Source organism: Papaver somniferum, chromosome 11 (genome assembly GCF_003573695.1).
Source record: "Papaver somniferum cultivar HN1 chromosome 11, ASM357369v1, whole genome shotgun sequence".
Lineage (NCBI taxonomy): Eukaryota > Viridiplantae > Streptophyta > Magnoliopsida > Ranunculales > Papaveraceae > Papaver > Papaver somniferum.
The window spans coordinates 111,582,420-111,595,658 of record NC_039368.1 but is presented as its reverse complement, the minus strand read 5'-3'; the positions used below and the strand labels follow the sequence as shown (position 1 = coordinate 111,595,658).

The window sequence follows — 13,239 nt, the reverse complement described above, 5'->3', positions numbered from 1 at the left end:
GTAACGTGCACCCCGATTTGAGAGGGTGCACAAAGTTGGACTCACTTATCAGTTTTAATTTTCCACCACTAGACATAGATCCCTATTACTTTCGCTGCCACGTCGGTTTTTTAGGGAGTTCCCTCTTCCCTTACGCCAGGTTTTCTCTAAGAAACTCTGCAGTTAAGGCCATCTACTTTGCAGCTCCTCCATCTAAGGAGGCAGAAGCAAGAGCTATACTGGACAGCGTCCAAAAAAATTTGTTGAGCTAAAGGCGACTCATATTTTTGGAGACACCACAACCCGTCTCTCCGGCCAATTTAACAAAAACACTGTTCATCATTTTCCATTGAAAAACACTGTTCTGGAAATAACCGAAACAATTGATTGAGAAACATTGAAACTCAAAAAAAAAAAAAAAATGAAAACATTGAAAGAAAAACAAATGTTGAAAATCAATTGAAACCCAAACAAATAATAAAATGTTGAAAATTTGGGAAGAGGAGGCTCAGATTCGCCTTTAGACAGACATGCAAGGATCTATCTATCTCCTCTCCTGCCTTGGCTGCAGACTGGTTGCCAAATTTGAAAGAATAATGGAGAGAAAGAAACCCTCATCCCATTAATCAATTCAAAAAGACCTTCCAAGTTGCTTCGCCAAGACTTTTAATGGAGAGTTAGATTGAACCTTTGTCTGACAACCCATAGGGTTGCTTCTTTGTCTATCATCACTGCCTCATTTGTTTTTGTTTTGTGTTTGAAAAGAGAAGTAGTAGTAGTAGAAGCAGCAGCAGCAGAGATTTAGAGAGAGAGAGAAAGAAAGAAGAAGAAGAGGGTCCCTTGTTTGATTTATCAAGTTTAGAATCATCAGCTCTGATTTTATCTCTAAAATCATGCAGATCTATGTATAGGAGAGGGGCAACAAACAAACCCTCAAGAAAAACTCCCACATCTCTCCTATTTTGATCTGCACTCCGGAGCTTCATACTTAAACTAATGAATGAGTATTTTGTTTCGGTTTGTTTTAGGGTTTGAAACTGGACTCACCCTTTTCATTTATATAGGCTTCAGCTATTTTATTGGTATGCCCCCAATAAAATTACTACCCCTATTAGCAACGTAAAATTTTAAGCGACCCTAACCGTTTCGCTGCGCCACAAGACCTGGAAATTTCTTGGGATCTTTTGGTGGCTTCTACTGCGTATCATCTTGGAACACGACCTAAAATCTAAATTGACCGGACATACTGTATATGTGACTGTGATCCTATAGGGGAACGGGAACCCAATACCGGCCACATACTGAGAAATCTCAGTGGTAGAACTTGGAAGGAGAGAATCAGAAAGATGAGCAATAGTTGCAGTGACTCCGTGAAAGCAAATTGTGTATACAAAAACCAAAATGAACAGATTGAAGTTAGGGTTAAAGATTTGCTGTCAAAAATGACTTTGAATGAAAAAGCAGGACAAATGACTCAAATTGAAAGAACCGTTGCTACTCATTCCGCCATTAAAGACCTCTCTATCGGTATCTTCTCCCTTTCTCTCTTGATCTTCTGTAAATGAAGTGACTTGATTATTTGTTTCTCTGGGTTTTACAGGAAGCATCCTTACTGGTGGTGGAAGCGGACCATTTGATAAAGCTTCGCCGTGTGATTGAGCTGATATGATTGATGCTCTCCAAAATTCAGCTCTTCAATCGCGTCTTGGAATTCCAATTATTTATGCAACTGATGCTGTTCATGGTCATAATAATGTTTTTGGTGCCACCATTTTCCCTCACAATATTGGCCTTGGAGCTACCCGGTTGGTATTCTGAGTTATATTGTTTCAACTTTCAAATGCTAATTGGTAATAGTAACCCTAATTTTATCCATTGAATGGGTTCATAGTGATGCTGATTTGGTTCAAAGGATTGGTGCTGCAACTGCTCTTGAAGTTAGAGCAACTGGTGTGCTTTTGCTCCGTGTGTAGCTGTAAGTAATTATGATTCTTTCGCCTTTGATGTACAATTAGACAAGGTAATTAAGAGAAATAGACTTTGAGCATGTGGTGGTATATCTGTGTTGACATAGTGGTGGTAAATCTGTTTTGACAAGTAATGTATCGAACTCATTTGAAAAATGAATGGTGACAGGTTGGTAGGGATCCTAGGTGGGGAAGGTATTATGAGAGTTTCAGCGAAGATACTGAAATAGTTCGGAACATGACCTCTGTTGTTGCTGGATTACAGGGATTGCCACCTGCAGGGCATCCCAATGGCTACCCTTATGTAGCAGGAAGGTACCCATCTTCGTCTTTTTTCAAAAAGTTATTTGCAATGTAGCCTGGAAGATAGTTCAGCTTCCATTCATTGATGTTTCCACTGCTTTGTTTTTAAGTCAGGAACAATTCGAGATAGTAATGGTACTGTAGAAAGGATGGCAGAAACAAAAAGAAGCTTATCTCGTTTGTTTCATTGTAGAAATAATGTTATTGCATGTGCCAAGCACTTCGTTGGAGATGGAGGTACTGATAAGGGGATAAATGAGGGGAATGCCATATTATCCTTAAGCGACTTGGAAAAAATCCATATGGCGCCTTATCTGGATTGTCTATCTCAAGGAGTTTCCACAGTTATGACGACCTATTCTAGTTGGAACGGGAGAAAACTGCACTCAGATTATTATCTCCTAATAACTATTTTGAAAGAGAAGATGGGTTTTCAGGTAAAGAGTTGCTGCCAATTTTGTGATTTGGTATTTATTTGTTATGTGTGTCCTGAATTACCAATGGGATGTGATATGCTTAAAATTGGAAGCTTATGGTTGTCCTGCAGGGTTTTGTCTTTCTGACTGGGAAGGTATTGACCGACTTTCTCAGCCTCATGGATCATACTATCGTTATTGCATTTCCGAATCAATCAGTGCAGGAGTTGACATGGTAGAGACCCAAATTTAAATTTAAAAGCCTACACTGGTTAGAATACATTCATGTTTCTACCCCTAGCTGAGAAACTTTGCAGGTGATGGTTCCTTTTAGATACGAAAAGTTCCTCGAGGACTTGATATTTCTGGTGGAATCAGGAGATATACACATGTCTAGGATTGACGATGCTGTTGAGAGAATCTTGAGGGTTAAATTTATTGCGGGGCTTTTTGAACATCCACTGACTGACAGATCGTTGCGAGATACAGTGGGTTCCAAGGTAAGATTCTGAGTACCAAATCCATTGAGCTCGATTCTTATGCCTTTTTGAGATCTTTCAGTAAGTTGGATGGATGTGTCATAACTAGTTTATATGACCCAACTTAATCAGTACAATTAGACCCTTGTAACCTCAGCATATTCTGTTCAGTTTTTGTATCCTCCCGTGTTAGGTGTTAATAATTGGTACTGTCAAAACTTGAAAGGGTCATGCAGCCAGACTGCTTAATGATCTTTTTTCTTAATGATTTTGATGCTTAGAATCTTCTATTCCTGCAGTATGGAATTTGACCTCTTAATTGTCTCCAGATCCATAGGGAATTGGCTCGTGAAGCCGTTCGAAAGTCCCTGGTTTTATTAAAGAACGGAAAGGATCCAAATAAACCATTTCTTCCGTTAGATAGAAGTGCGAGAAGGATTCTTGTCGCAGGAAGTCATGCTGATGATCTGGGGTATCAGTGTGGCGGATGGACAATGACTTGGCATGGAAGCAGTGGAAATATTACAACTGGTATGTTGTACAGATTTTACTGCAAAGAATCGCTGAAACTCAAACCAGAAGATGAACACTTTTGTTATTGCTTGTTTGGGAATTCGTTCAAAGATAAACCTGTCCGACAGTGTTGGAAATGAACCATACCAAGTAACTTTGTCCCTATCTGAGTAGCTTACCATCCTGGAATAGTATCCTTACATAGAAACATATGAAACATTTTATTTTCATCCCGTCAGTGGGAATCTGAAATTTATGGTGAAATAATTTGCAGGGACAACCATATTGGACGCTATTAAAGAAGCTGTGGGAGGGGAAACAGAAGTTATCTATCAGAAGTATCCATCACCTGACATATTTGCAGCTAAAGATTTCGCCTTTGCAGTTGTTGTTGTTGGAGAAGCTGCATATGCAGAGGCCTTGGGTGACAATTCAGTTCTGGAGATCCCTTTTTGGTGGCTCTGATTTGATCAGTTTAGTAGCTACTAGAGTTCCCACATTGGTGATTATGATATCTGGAAGATCCCTAGTTCTGGACCCAGGGATGTTGGAGAAAGTCGATGCATTTGTTGCTGCTTGGTTACCAGGTACGGAAGGAGCTGGAATTGTGGACGTGGTATTTGGAGAATCTGAGTTTACAGGCCTTCCCCCGGTGACATGGTTTAGGAGGGTGGATCAGTTGCCCTTGAATGCTGGGGACCATTCTTATGATCCTTTGTTTCCCCTAGGTTTTGGGCTAAAGAAGTTCAGTGTGGAGAACCACCCTATCGAGTAGCCTTTCACTGCAAAAACAGGAACCAAGAGGCACACTTCTTTGGAGCAAAGAGCAGGGCACATGACAAAGGAAGTCATCTGTCCCACATTTTCAACTCCACCGCTAGTTCGGTACAGTGTTCACCCAGTGATTTGTTCCACTTTAGCTTCTCCTTTCCATTGTCTAGTGATAACTAAAGTATCAAGGTACTTAGCGCTTCTCTCCTTTTCCGAAACAGCATACTATATCTGTGCTAAGCTAAGGTAACTTAGATGATTAATTATGATATATGTATATCTGAAAGTTAAATAAATTTGTTATTGTTTAAGAAACACTTAAAGCAATCTGATGCTACAAATACCAACATCAGATGGTACCAAAATCTACATTTTATGCTGCGGTATTTCATGTTTCAAGCTCAATTTTGGTTCTGGAAAGTAAAACAAACCCCATTTAATACTTTGCTACTGTACTGCCAATTTTAATTTTATTTTAATACACAAATTCTCTTACCTTATTTCTGACATTTGTTTATAGCTTGATAATTTGACTGAATTCTTCTGATTAGATGACTGCTCTGGTTGCAACTTGGTTATCCAGGAGGACCAAATAAAGTTCAGAGTGACAGACTAAAGACATTAACGGTAAGATCCTGATATCATTGCATAATAATAATAGCTTATCACTTTAAGTTTCTGAGCTCACAGTCCAAGGGCTTTGTTAATTAATCATTATGCACATCTATCATGGGATTAGGTTTGAGTTTTGATCACAAGAGCTTCTCAAGCTAGCGGATCCGAATATAAACATTTATGATAAAGGAATTGGACATTCAGCTCCACCAACGTTAATGCACAGGCTCATATATACGGTACCTTCTCATTTTCTTTCATTTCGAAATTAACCGCCATTTTAATTTGTGGTGCTTATAGTGTGATTAAGTTGCTGTGCAAATTAGTCATGATGAGAATACCTGGTAACCACGGTGTTGCATGGTCCCGTAAAATATGTTTGCGTGTCTACGCCGTGTAATATCCTAGTGGATAAAAAGTAAAGATTTTTGTCCTCAGAATGTTGACAAGCAAGTCTCATTTTCTTATTTGAAAAGTGTGTAAAAACTTATTCTTTCTTTTATGCATACACAACAAGTTGCAAAAGTAAATAAATTATGATTATACTTGGATCTAATTGCATCATCGCCTTTCCGTCCCTTGGTGTTGCATTTTTAAATTGAGTTTTAGAGGGAAAATCAGAATTAGTAGATCTTCTTGGCACTAAAAGCACCCCCACCACCCACATCACCCAATGACTACTAGATCCACAAGAGCTAAGGCACCACTCACAAATCTCCTTTTCATTTTTTGTTTGGTTTCCTCCTGTAGAAGTAGTAGTAACTAAGTAAGAAAAAGAAAGGCACTATTAGAGGATGCATGTTTCATCGAAGGCAATTTGTAGCGAGAATCAGAATAATGTTGTTGTTAAGAAAACTATACAAGTGAGGAAACAAGATGACTCCTCTGCTACTCCTAAGTGTAAAGTTTAGGATTTGACGTGTGAAATCTTAATCCACTTAAGCATTTTCATTTAGAGTTAGAGAATAAAGTGGTCAAAAGTGCTTTCTTATGCAACTTGCAGAAAGGTCTCCTCTTTGAAGAAAAGAAATAAAGAAAATGGGGCAGTTTTGTCATTTAACTCAGTTTTTTTTTTTTGCTTATATTTGCTTGAATTTTTTCTTTTTATTTTTTGATGATTAGGATGATGAAATTGATGATGAAACTTTCGAAAAAAATAATAATATATGCAAGTGACATGGTGGGCACTAAGTTCTTTTAAGATGGCTGCAGCAGTGACAGCAATTGTAGTTGTAGTAACCAGAAACACAAACTAAAACATGACAAAGCTTTATTATACATTAGAATTAAAATAGAGAAGAAAAGAAGAAACAAACAAGCATACACAGCACAGTAGGAATTGAAATTTGTTTATTTCCATTTGGCATTTCCTGGAAAGATACTTGAATTTTAAAGTAGAAATTAGTTGAATTCAGTAAAGAGGAATAGTAGTAGTGAGTGGAATAGTTGAGCTGCAGTTAAAGGTGTTAGGCGAATTCACTGTGACAGATTTGTTTCTTTTGTCGAAAATCTTGAAAGGCTGATCTCTTGTTTGTGAGTTGTTCTAGTTATTCATGATTGTTGCAAATTTGCTTAAAAACCAGATAATCAGGGCATTAGTTGAAGTGTAAGAAATTACCTATTTAGATAACATGATTCTTCTGTTTTCCCTCCTCCATCTCTGGAGAGAAGAATCTCCAAACATCTCATTCAAAGAACATAAATTTGATCTTTATTGAATTTAGAAATAGTCATTGGGTTTAGATGAATGAAAAGTTTAATCAGCCTTTGTAGATTGTTCCCACTAATACCGTCATAATACAACTTTTTAATGATAATTAGTACGGAAGATGATAAACAAATGACCAGTTTCTCACGTGCAAAAGCTTTAGTGTTGCCCCGATAGGTGATGGCTGATGGCGCAAAAAAGAGCAAAATCTAAGGTTTAGGCAAAAGGTAGGATTAGGACAATGGTATTAAACAATAAGCATAGAAATTTATGTACACAATGGTAATGTGACTGGATCTTTTGTGGGTTCTTTGAATTCTCTCTTTTACGTACATTTAGGATCATCCATTCTAGCATATACTCATTGAAGAAGGAAAAAAGCAGCAAAAAGAGACATTGAAGCATGAGATGCCCCAAGTTAGTGGAACGTCGACTCAGCCTCGACTAAAATTTTATTTTTCGGTCGTCAAGATCTGTCTATTTGGCCATGCTGAAGGTATAGATCCCTTGAATTTACAGCGAGGAAAAGGAGGTCTGATGAGGAGAAAAGTTTAGCTATTAGAGATACTAGAACGTAAACGATAAAAAAAAAGAGTGTTTTCTGACTCAGCCAATTTGAATTCAGAATCCAGTGACATGTCTGATTAAAAAGTTTGATTCGACTCTGTCTAATGAAAGAATGTACCCTACTGGAAGGTGAGAAAATCAAGTCTTATGGGGCTAGGGAATACCCTTAAACCTGTATTCCCCTACATTTATCACGTCAGGGGAATAAATGTTGAAGGGTAAGGAATACACTTGCTCGGATAACACATTTTTCTTTCTGTCCATAATTGTCGACATCCTATTTCCACTACGATTCCGCAACTATTTTACACCTAGATCGACATGGTCTTCAGGTTTTATCTAATGAAATGCTCTTTCCAGATGTACCAACCGATTCTACCTGTTGAACTTGAATGACACTTACTGAATTTTTAGGATAGAGTCTCATTCAGAACCAACCTTTGTGACTCGGTTAGTTGGAGATTTTTACTTTTCTCATGGGTTCCAACATGTTGATTAGGCGTAGAGATTAAACATTAAATGTTAAAACTATAGGGTCAGGAACATATTTCACATGTACAATTGCAGAATGATTGAAGGAATAACTAATGTTTAGAGCTGCAAATAAACCAATTAATCTTCTGCGCATCGAGTGAGAAAACTAAAACATGGGCATCTATTTTCTTTTTTGCAAATCACATAGGCATCTTTATCCTCTAATAGTTTGCTATATGGAAATCTCTACATTTCGGTTGCACTGTCTTTCATCAGGTGGTCGCGTTTCATAAACTGCTGTTGTTCTTGTAGTTGGAATTTCCTGTGAAACACACAATCTTATTTTCATGAATGCCTATGGATACAAGGAAAAACGTAATTCAGTTATCTTAAGATAACTATCCCAAGTATTCATCGATATATATTCATATTAAGACCATGAACAAAAATCGTAGAAACAGCAAATTCTAGCTTGACAGAATTTCAATTCCATGGAGAGAACTCAAAACACCTCTAGACTTTATCCATGTGGGTGACACTGTGATGATTGCATCTGAAACATTGCATTGTGAGCTCCCATATGAGATCCATGAAGAGAATTTCTGTTTAGATTATGTCCCTGCATTTTCATCCCAAATGAGTTTATACCGTAAGTAGGTGGCACGTACAAGCTTCCATGTGCTGGGTTGAAAACCATGTCGTGGGGTTGATTCCAATCAAATAATGCTTTTGGTGCAGAATTCTGATTGGGCTGCTGCGTTAGCATGGTAGATTGATCGATTGTCGATGTAGTACTGTCTGGCGAAGGAGGTCTATTGTCTGCGAGATTCACCGTTGTGATATCGTGGATACTTGATCTCCTCTTATCTTTTCCTCCTGAAAGCTGCCTGATAAAATACTTCTGAGCATGACTTGCCACTTGAGTCGGTGTTCTTGAGACGACAAAATTCCTTGAAATGTTTCTCCAATCTCCTTTACCATACTGCTTTAAACCCAAAAGAAACAACCTGTAATTCACAAACCAAAACTCATTATCACTCAGGAATCATAAATACTGCCTCAAAACCTCATATGCATAAACAAGTAAAACCGACATTAGGCAAGCTCAAATACTGATTCTGAGTTCTTTGTTAATTGTCAGGTTCTTGCACTGCAAAACACCAATCAATTGATAGAAATACTAGCAGAGAGTGATATAGAATTGAGTGCAATTACCTGTGTTCATCCTCAGTCCATGGGACACCTTTCTTTCTCTCCTGATCACCAGGTCTAGTCGAAGAAGATCTCTTACCGCCATTCGAACCATCGAAAGATCGACTATTAACCCAATCCAAAGTGAAAGAGGAAGTAGTATAACCAGGAATTGGTACTAACCCTGCTTCTATATAACCAACATCATCTTCTAATTCTTTATATTGCTTCATTACATCATTTACCGTCTTCCCAGGAATCATAAGTGCTATCTTTTGCCATCGATCAGGTGTGTCTTTATCGTATTGTGCTAATGCATTCTCAAATCTCTTGTTCTCTTCTTGTGTCCATCTAGTACTCTTATTATTACTATGGTTGTTGTTGTTGCCGTTGTTGTTTTCTTCAAGTAACCAATTTGAGACTGGTAGATAAGACTGTGGTGATAGTATTTCCATTCCCCACTTCATCATGAGGCTAACAAGAGAGTAGTGAATTTTTAACAAGAGAAGATTGGGATTAAATTGAGAAGCATTTGAAGAGAATCAGAATAGCTTTTTTCATATAAGCATTTTTCAGTTGAAGAATCTTTTTCAACTTTAAAAAAAAAAAAAAAAAATCCGTTACAAACCTTGAATAGAAATATAACAGATCTTTTCTCTGTTTCAGAATACAAGTTATCAGATCTGAAAACCAACAGAAAGATTGGAATCAATCAGAAGAACCCGAGTTGCAATTTCCAGAAATAGAGTAGAAATGATTGAGAAATTTCCTCTTTTTAAAGTTCCAACATAGAAGAAACAGAACACAGGGTGAGTAAATATGAGACACTGAAAAGGGAAGAAAACCCAAAGAAGAAAGCTGAGAAGAGAAAACAGTGAGAATCTCTTTAGAATCGAAGGGTGAGTTAAAGAAAGTGGGAAAGAAAGAAAGACCCTTTCTTTGCTTTCTTCCTTGAGACTTACAATAACAAAAGTAAGCAGCAAACTTGAAGAAATGAATCAAAATTTTTTGCCTCTTCTCCTCCTCCTCCTTGTAGTGAGATCTCACTGCAGCAGAGTAGAGAGGGAGGGAGGGAGAGAGGGGGGAGCCAAAGGTTTAGTTGTGATTGGATGATATAGGAGGGTACTGCCCACAAACTAAAGTAAAAGTTTCTTTCTCCCTTTCTCTCTTTGCTCTCTCTCTAATTATAACTGGAAGTAGGAACCCCTTTCTCTCTCTGGTCTGTACAACAATATTTCTTTTAAGAAAAACAAAACTAACCAACTCAGAAAAAAATAATTAAAGTTGAGATATTTTTTCTTGTGATTTTCTAGTTTTGAATGATGAATTTCTTTTCTGATTTTGATAGTGTGTTTGTGGGTGGACAAATTTATGATGAGTCATATGGTGTGTAACCTTAATTATTATATTACGGATTCTCGGTTGGCTGATAGATATTTGTTAGTTTTATGAGTATCGAAGCTGGAAGAAGGGGTTGATTGTCTGTCAATTTTATCATTCTATTGTTTATGTATCAAAAATTTGATTAGAGTCGTTAGACACTTAAAAAATTAAATATTCGGATAATATAAGTTGATTGACGATTAGTTTATGCTGTCGTCAAGTTACAACTTGCGAGTTTTGTGAATAATAATAGACCGTTTTATTTTTCTCAAATGAAAGGATTTAATTTTGTTATATGGAATTTTAGAAAGAAAATTAAAAAAAAAAAGGGTTTTTATTTTCTTTGATAATTAATCATTATTAGGCTCTCAATAGGAATGCTAGTATCTTTTTTCTAAGCTTTTAATGATAGGTTGTACTTTTTTCTTCACAAATGTAGGTCAATTAGAGACATTTAATTAAGGTCATTGATACATAGTACACACTGATTTGATAACTTAATCTAAAAATTAAGTAATTTAAACATCTCTTTCAAGAAAATGTGTTTTGTCTCTTTATGAATTTTTAGCTCACTCACCTCTTCAGTTAAAAGTGTTTTTGTCTTGTTTGATAGTAATAGTAGTAACCTATTTAGCTTCAGCATATTCTCTCATCTTAGAAACCGGATTTAACCTTAGCCGGTTTATAGTAAGGGTTCTGATCAAGAGACTGAGTCAGATTAAGGGTCTCATTGAGAATTTGCTTGCAGAGAAGTATTTTATAAGGATCCGTTTATTTGATCATCAATACCAGGGTTTTCTATATGTAGTTCATGATTAGTAAGTATCAAATGAGATATCGACACGTATCGAGAACATGTCTGGCATTTGAACTTTGACGGTTTGACCTAGTTGAATACAGCGAAATTGTACACCCTGTTTTAGGGTTAAAACTTCCAATCTGGGGGAGCCCAAAAATGGGAATGGCTTTAGACTTCAATTGTCTCATGTCTGTCACATTGCACATGTTTGTGCCTCATTGGTTGCATTAGTAAAGTGATGAAGATTGGCTAATGTTGACTTCAACTTTTACACCAACTTTTTTTCAACTGGTCTAGATAAACGGAAGTTTTCACTTCGATTTATGAATCGATCAGATAATATTCCGCCTACTTAGCATCGGGATATGTGCGTACATCAATGTGACTCGTCGTTTGTGTCTGTGTGTGAAATTTTCGGTGAAAGGGTCGAAATCAATTTAAATTTATTTTTTTTCCCCTATAAAGAACATAAAGCTAGTGACATAACAAAATACGTTAAAATTTGAGCACAAGATGGCCCAACATGCAAGCCGACACGATATGATAATTTCTTTGTATTATATTGCGTTTGTGCCAGATTAATGGACGTATTAGAATTTTACATCACTTTAGTAAAAGCAAAGCATAACACAGCAAGCGACATATAAAAAAATACAGTGTAATATGGGTAAAACACATCAAAATATAGTATAAAACACGAAATGCACTGTAATTCACACGTAAAATAATTATTGCGGCAAATTTATGGCCAGTTTATTTTACTTATTTTACTAGCTTATGACATAATATATAAGTTTATTAAATAATAAATGGGACTATAAAAAAAAAAGGTAAATGAATTCTTAAAAATATAAATGTATGTTGTAGATATGGGATTTCTAACGTTCATTTGATAGTGAGATAATCTATGGTGTAACTATAATGATACAAAATCAGGCGTATACTTATTTTTAAGAATAAAATTTTGTAAAAAAGTTCTTATAATATTGTACGTAAAATTTTGATTAAGTTTATTATAATTATCTCAAATATCCTTAAACACTTGAACAACCATGAATTTAAGTTATGTTATTATTTTTTTTCTAAAAAGGCTTAAAAATTAAAACCCAAAGGTTATTTCAAAGTTTAAACCCCGGATGAAGTTTACAACCTACAAGTACAGGTTGTTAGAAAAAGAAGAAAAAAAGAAAACCCTCCACTAGGATGGGTTTCGAACTCACCTTTAATATGATCATCCAACGACTTTTTCATTGTACCGTATTACAAAATCTTGACAAAAATATTAACCATGACCAATTTGAAAGGGAAAAAATTAGGTAAAAACTTTTACACAACGTAGAATTTGAAGTTTGCATAATATATAATTAGAGGTGACCAACATTAACACTAACTTTGAGGGGCAGTTTAGAGAAAATAAAAAAAAAAAAAAAAAAAAAACCCGCCACCACCATAAAACAATTAAGGGGGGAACAAATCTAACATTAATGACACTCCCAAGCGCTAAGATGTTATATAATTAGTAGTTGTATAGTACATACTACATAGAAAGAAAAGATGGTTCTTTCTTTGATAAGTACTTAGAGCTAGATTATAAGCACATCTACTAGGCAGAAATACCTAATATCAATTAATTAACTACTCAAACTAGTTCTAATTAATTGGGATTAATAGCTCAAGTTGTACTATTACTATAAGTTGTTTTCTCACGTGTAATCCCACATTGGGATTATAGGTTAACAAATTAGTTTAACTAAGATGACGTTGATAATCACTTTGGGTTTGGGTCTTGGTTCCCTTTTTTTTTGAAAGAGAAACTTTGGGTCTTGGTTTTGATTTAGGTTAACCTTTTTTCTTTTGTTTTTTTTGTAATCTATTTATTTATTTATTTATGTATTTTGGGTTTCGAAGTTGGTATTTTTTGTCTCACACTCTTCATTTTAATATGTATTTTTTTACAAGTCATTATTTTCTTACAACCAATAAGTACATCATAAAGTATTGGGTTTTTGTTTGCTTTATTAAATTATTCAGATAAAAAATCAGTAAAACGAAAATATGTTGGCTTTATGATCCA

At 35.9% G+C, this 13,239-nt stretch overlaps 1 protein-coding gene and 1 pseudogene across 1 annotated transcript; one reads left to right on the top strand and one right to left on the bottom strand.

Moving 5' to 3' along the window:
* The first annotated feature begins 1,165 nt into the window (after positions 1-1,165).
* On the top strand, positions 1,166-5,571 carry LOC113320123 (annotated as a pseudogene).
* A 2,539-nt stretch (positions 5,572-8,110) lies between these two features.
* LOC113321983 (transcription factor DIVARICATA-like) lies at positions 8,111-10,174 on the bottom strand. The gene is made up of 2 exons (XM_026569978.1): positions 9,008-10,174; positions 8,111-8,799 (listed from the first exon to the last, which is right to left on the bottom strand). The coding sequence occupies exons 1-2, from the start codon at positions 9,451-9,453 to the stop codon at positions 8,313-8,315; spliced, it is 933 nt and encodes a 310-aa protein (XP_026425763.1). The 5' UTR covers positions 9,454-10,174; the 3' UTR covers positions 8,111-8,312.
* Positions 10,175-13,239: the final 3,065 nt, after the last annotated feature.

Coding starts and splice junctions, on each gene's coding strand:
- LOC113321983 (XM_026569978.1), bottom strand. CDS start 9,453: ATGATGAAGTGGGGAATGGAAATACTATCACCACAGTCTTATCTACCA. Junction 8,800..9,007: donor TGGACTGAGGATGAACACAG/GTAATTGCACTC, acceptor TGTGAATTACAG/GTTGTTTCTTTTGGGTTTAA.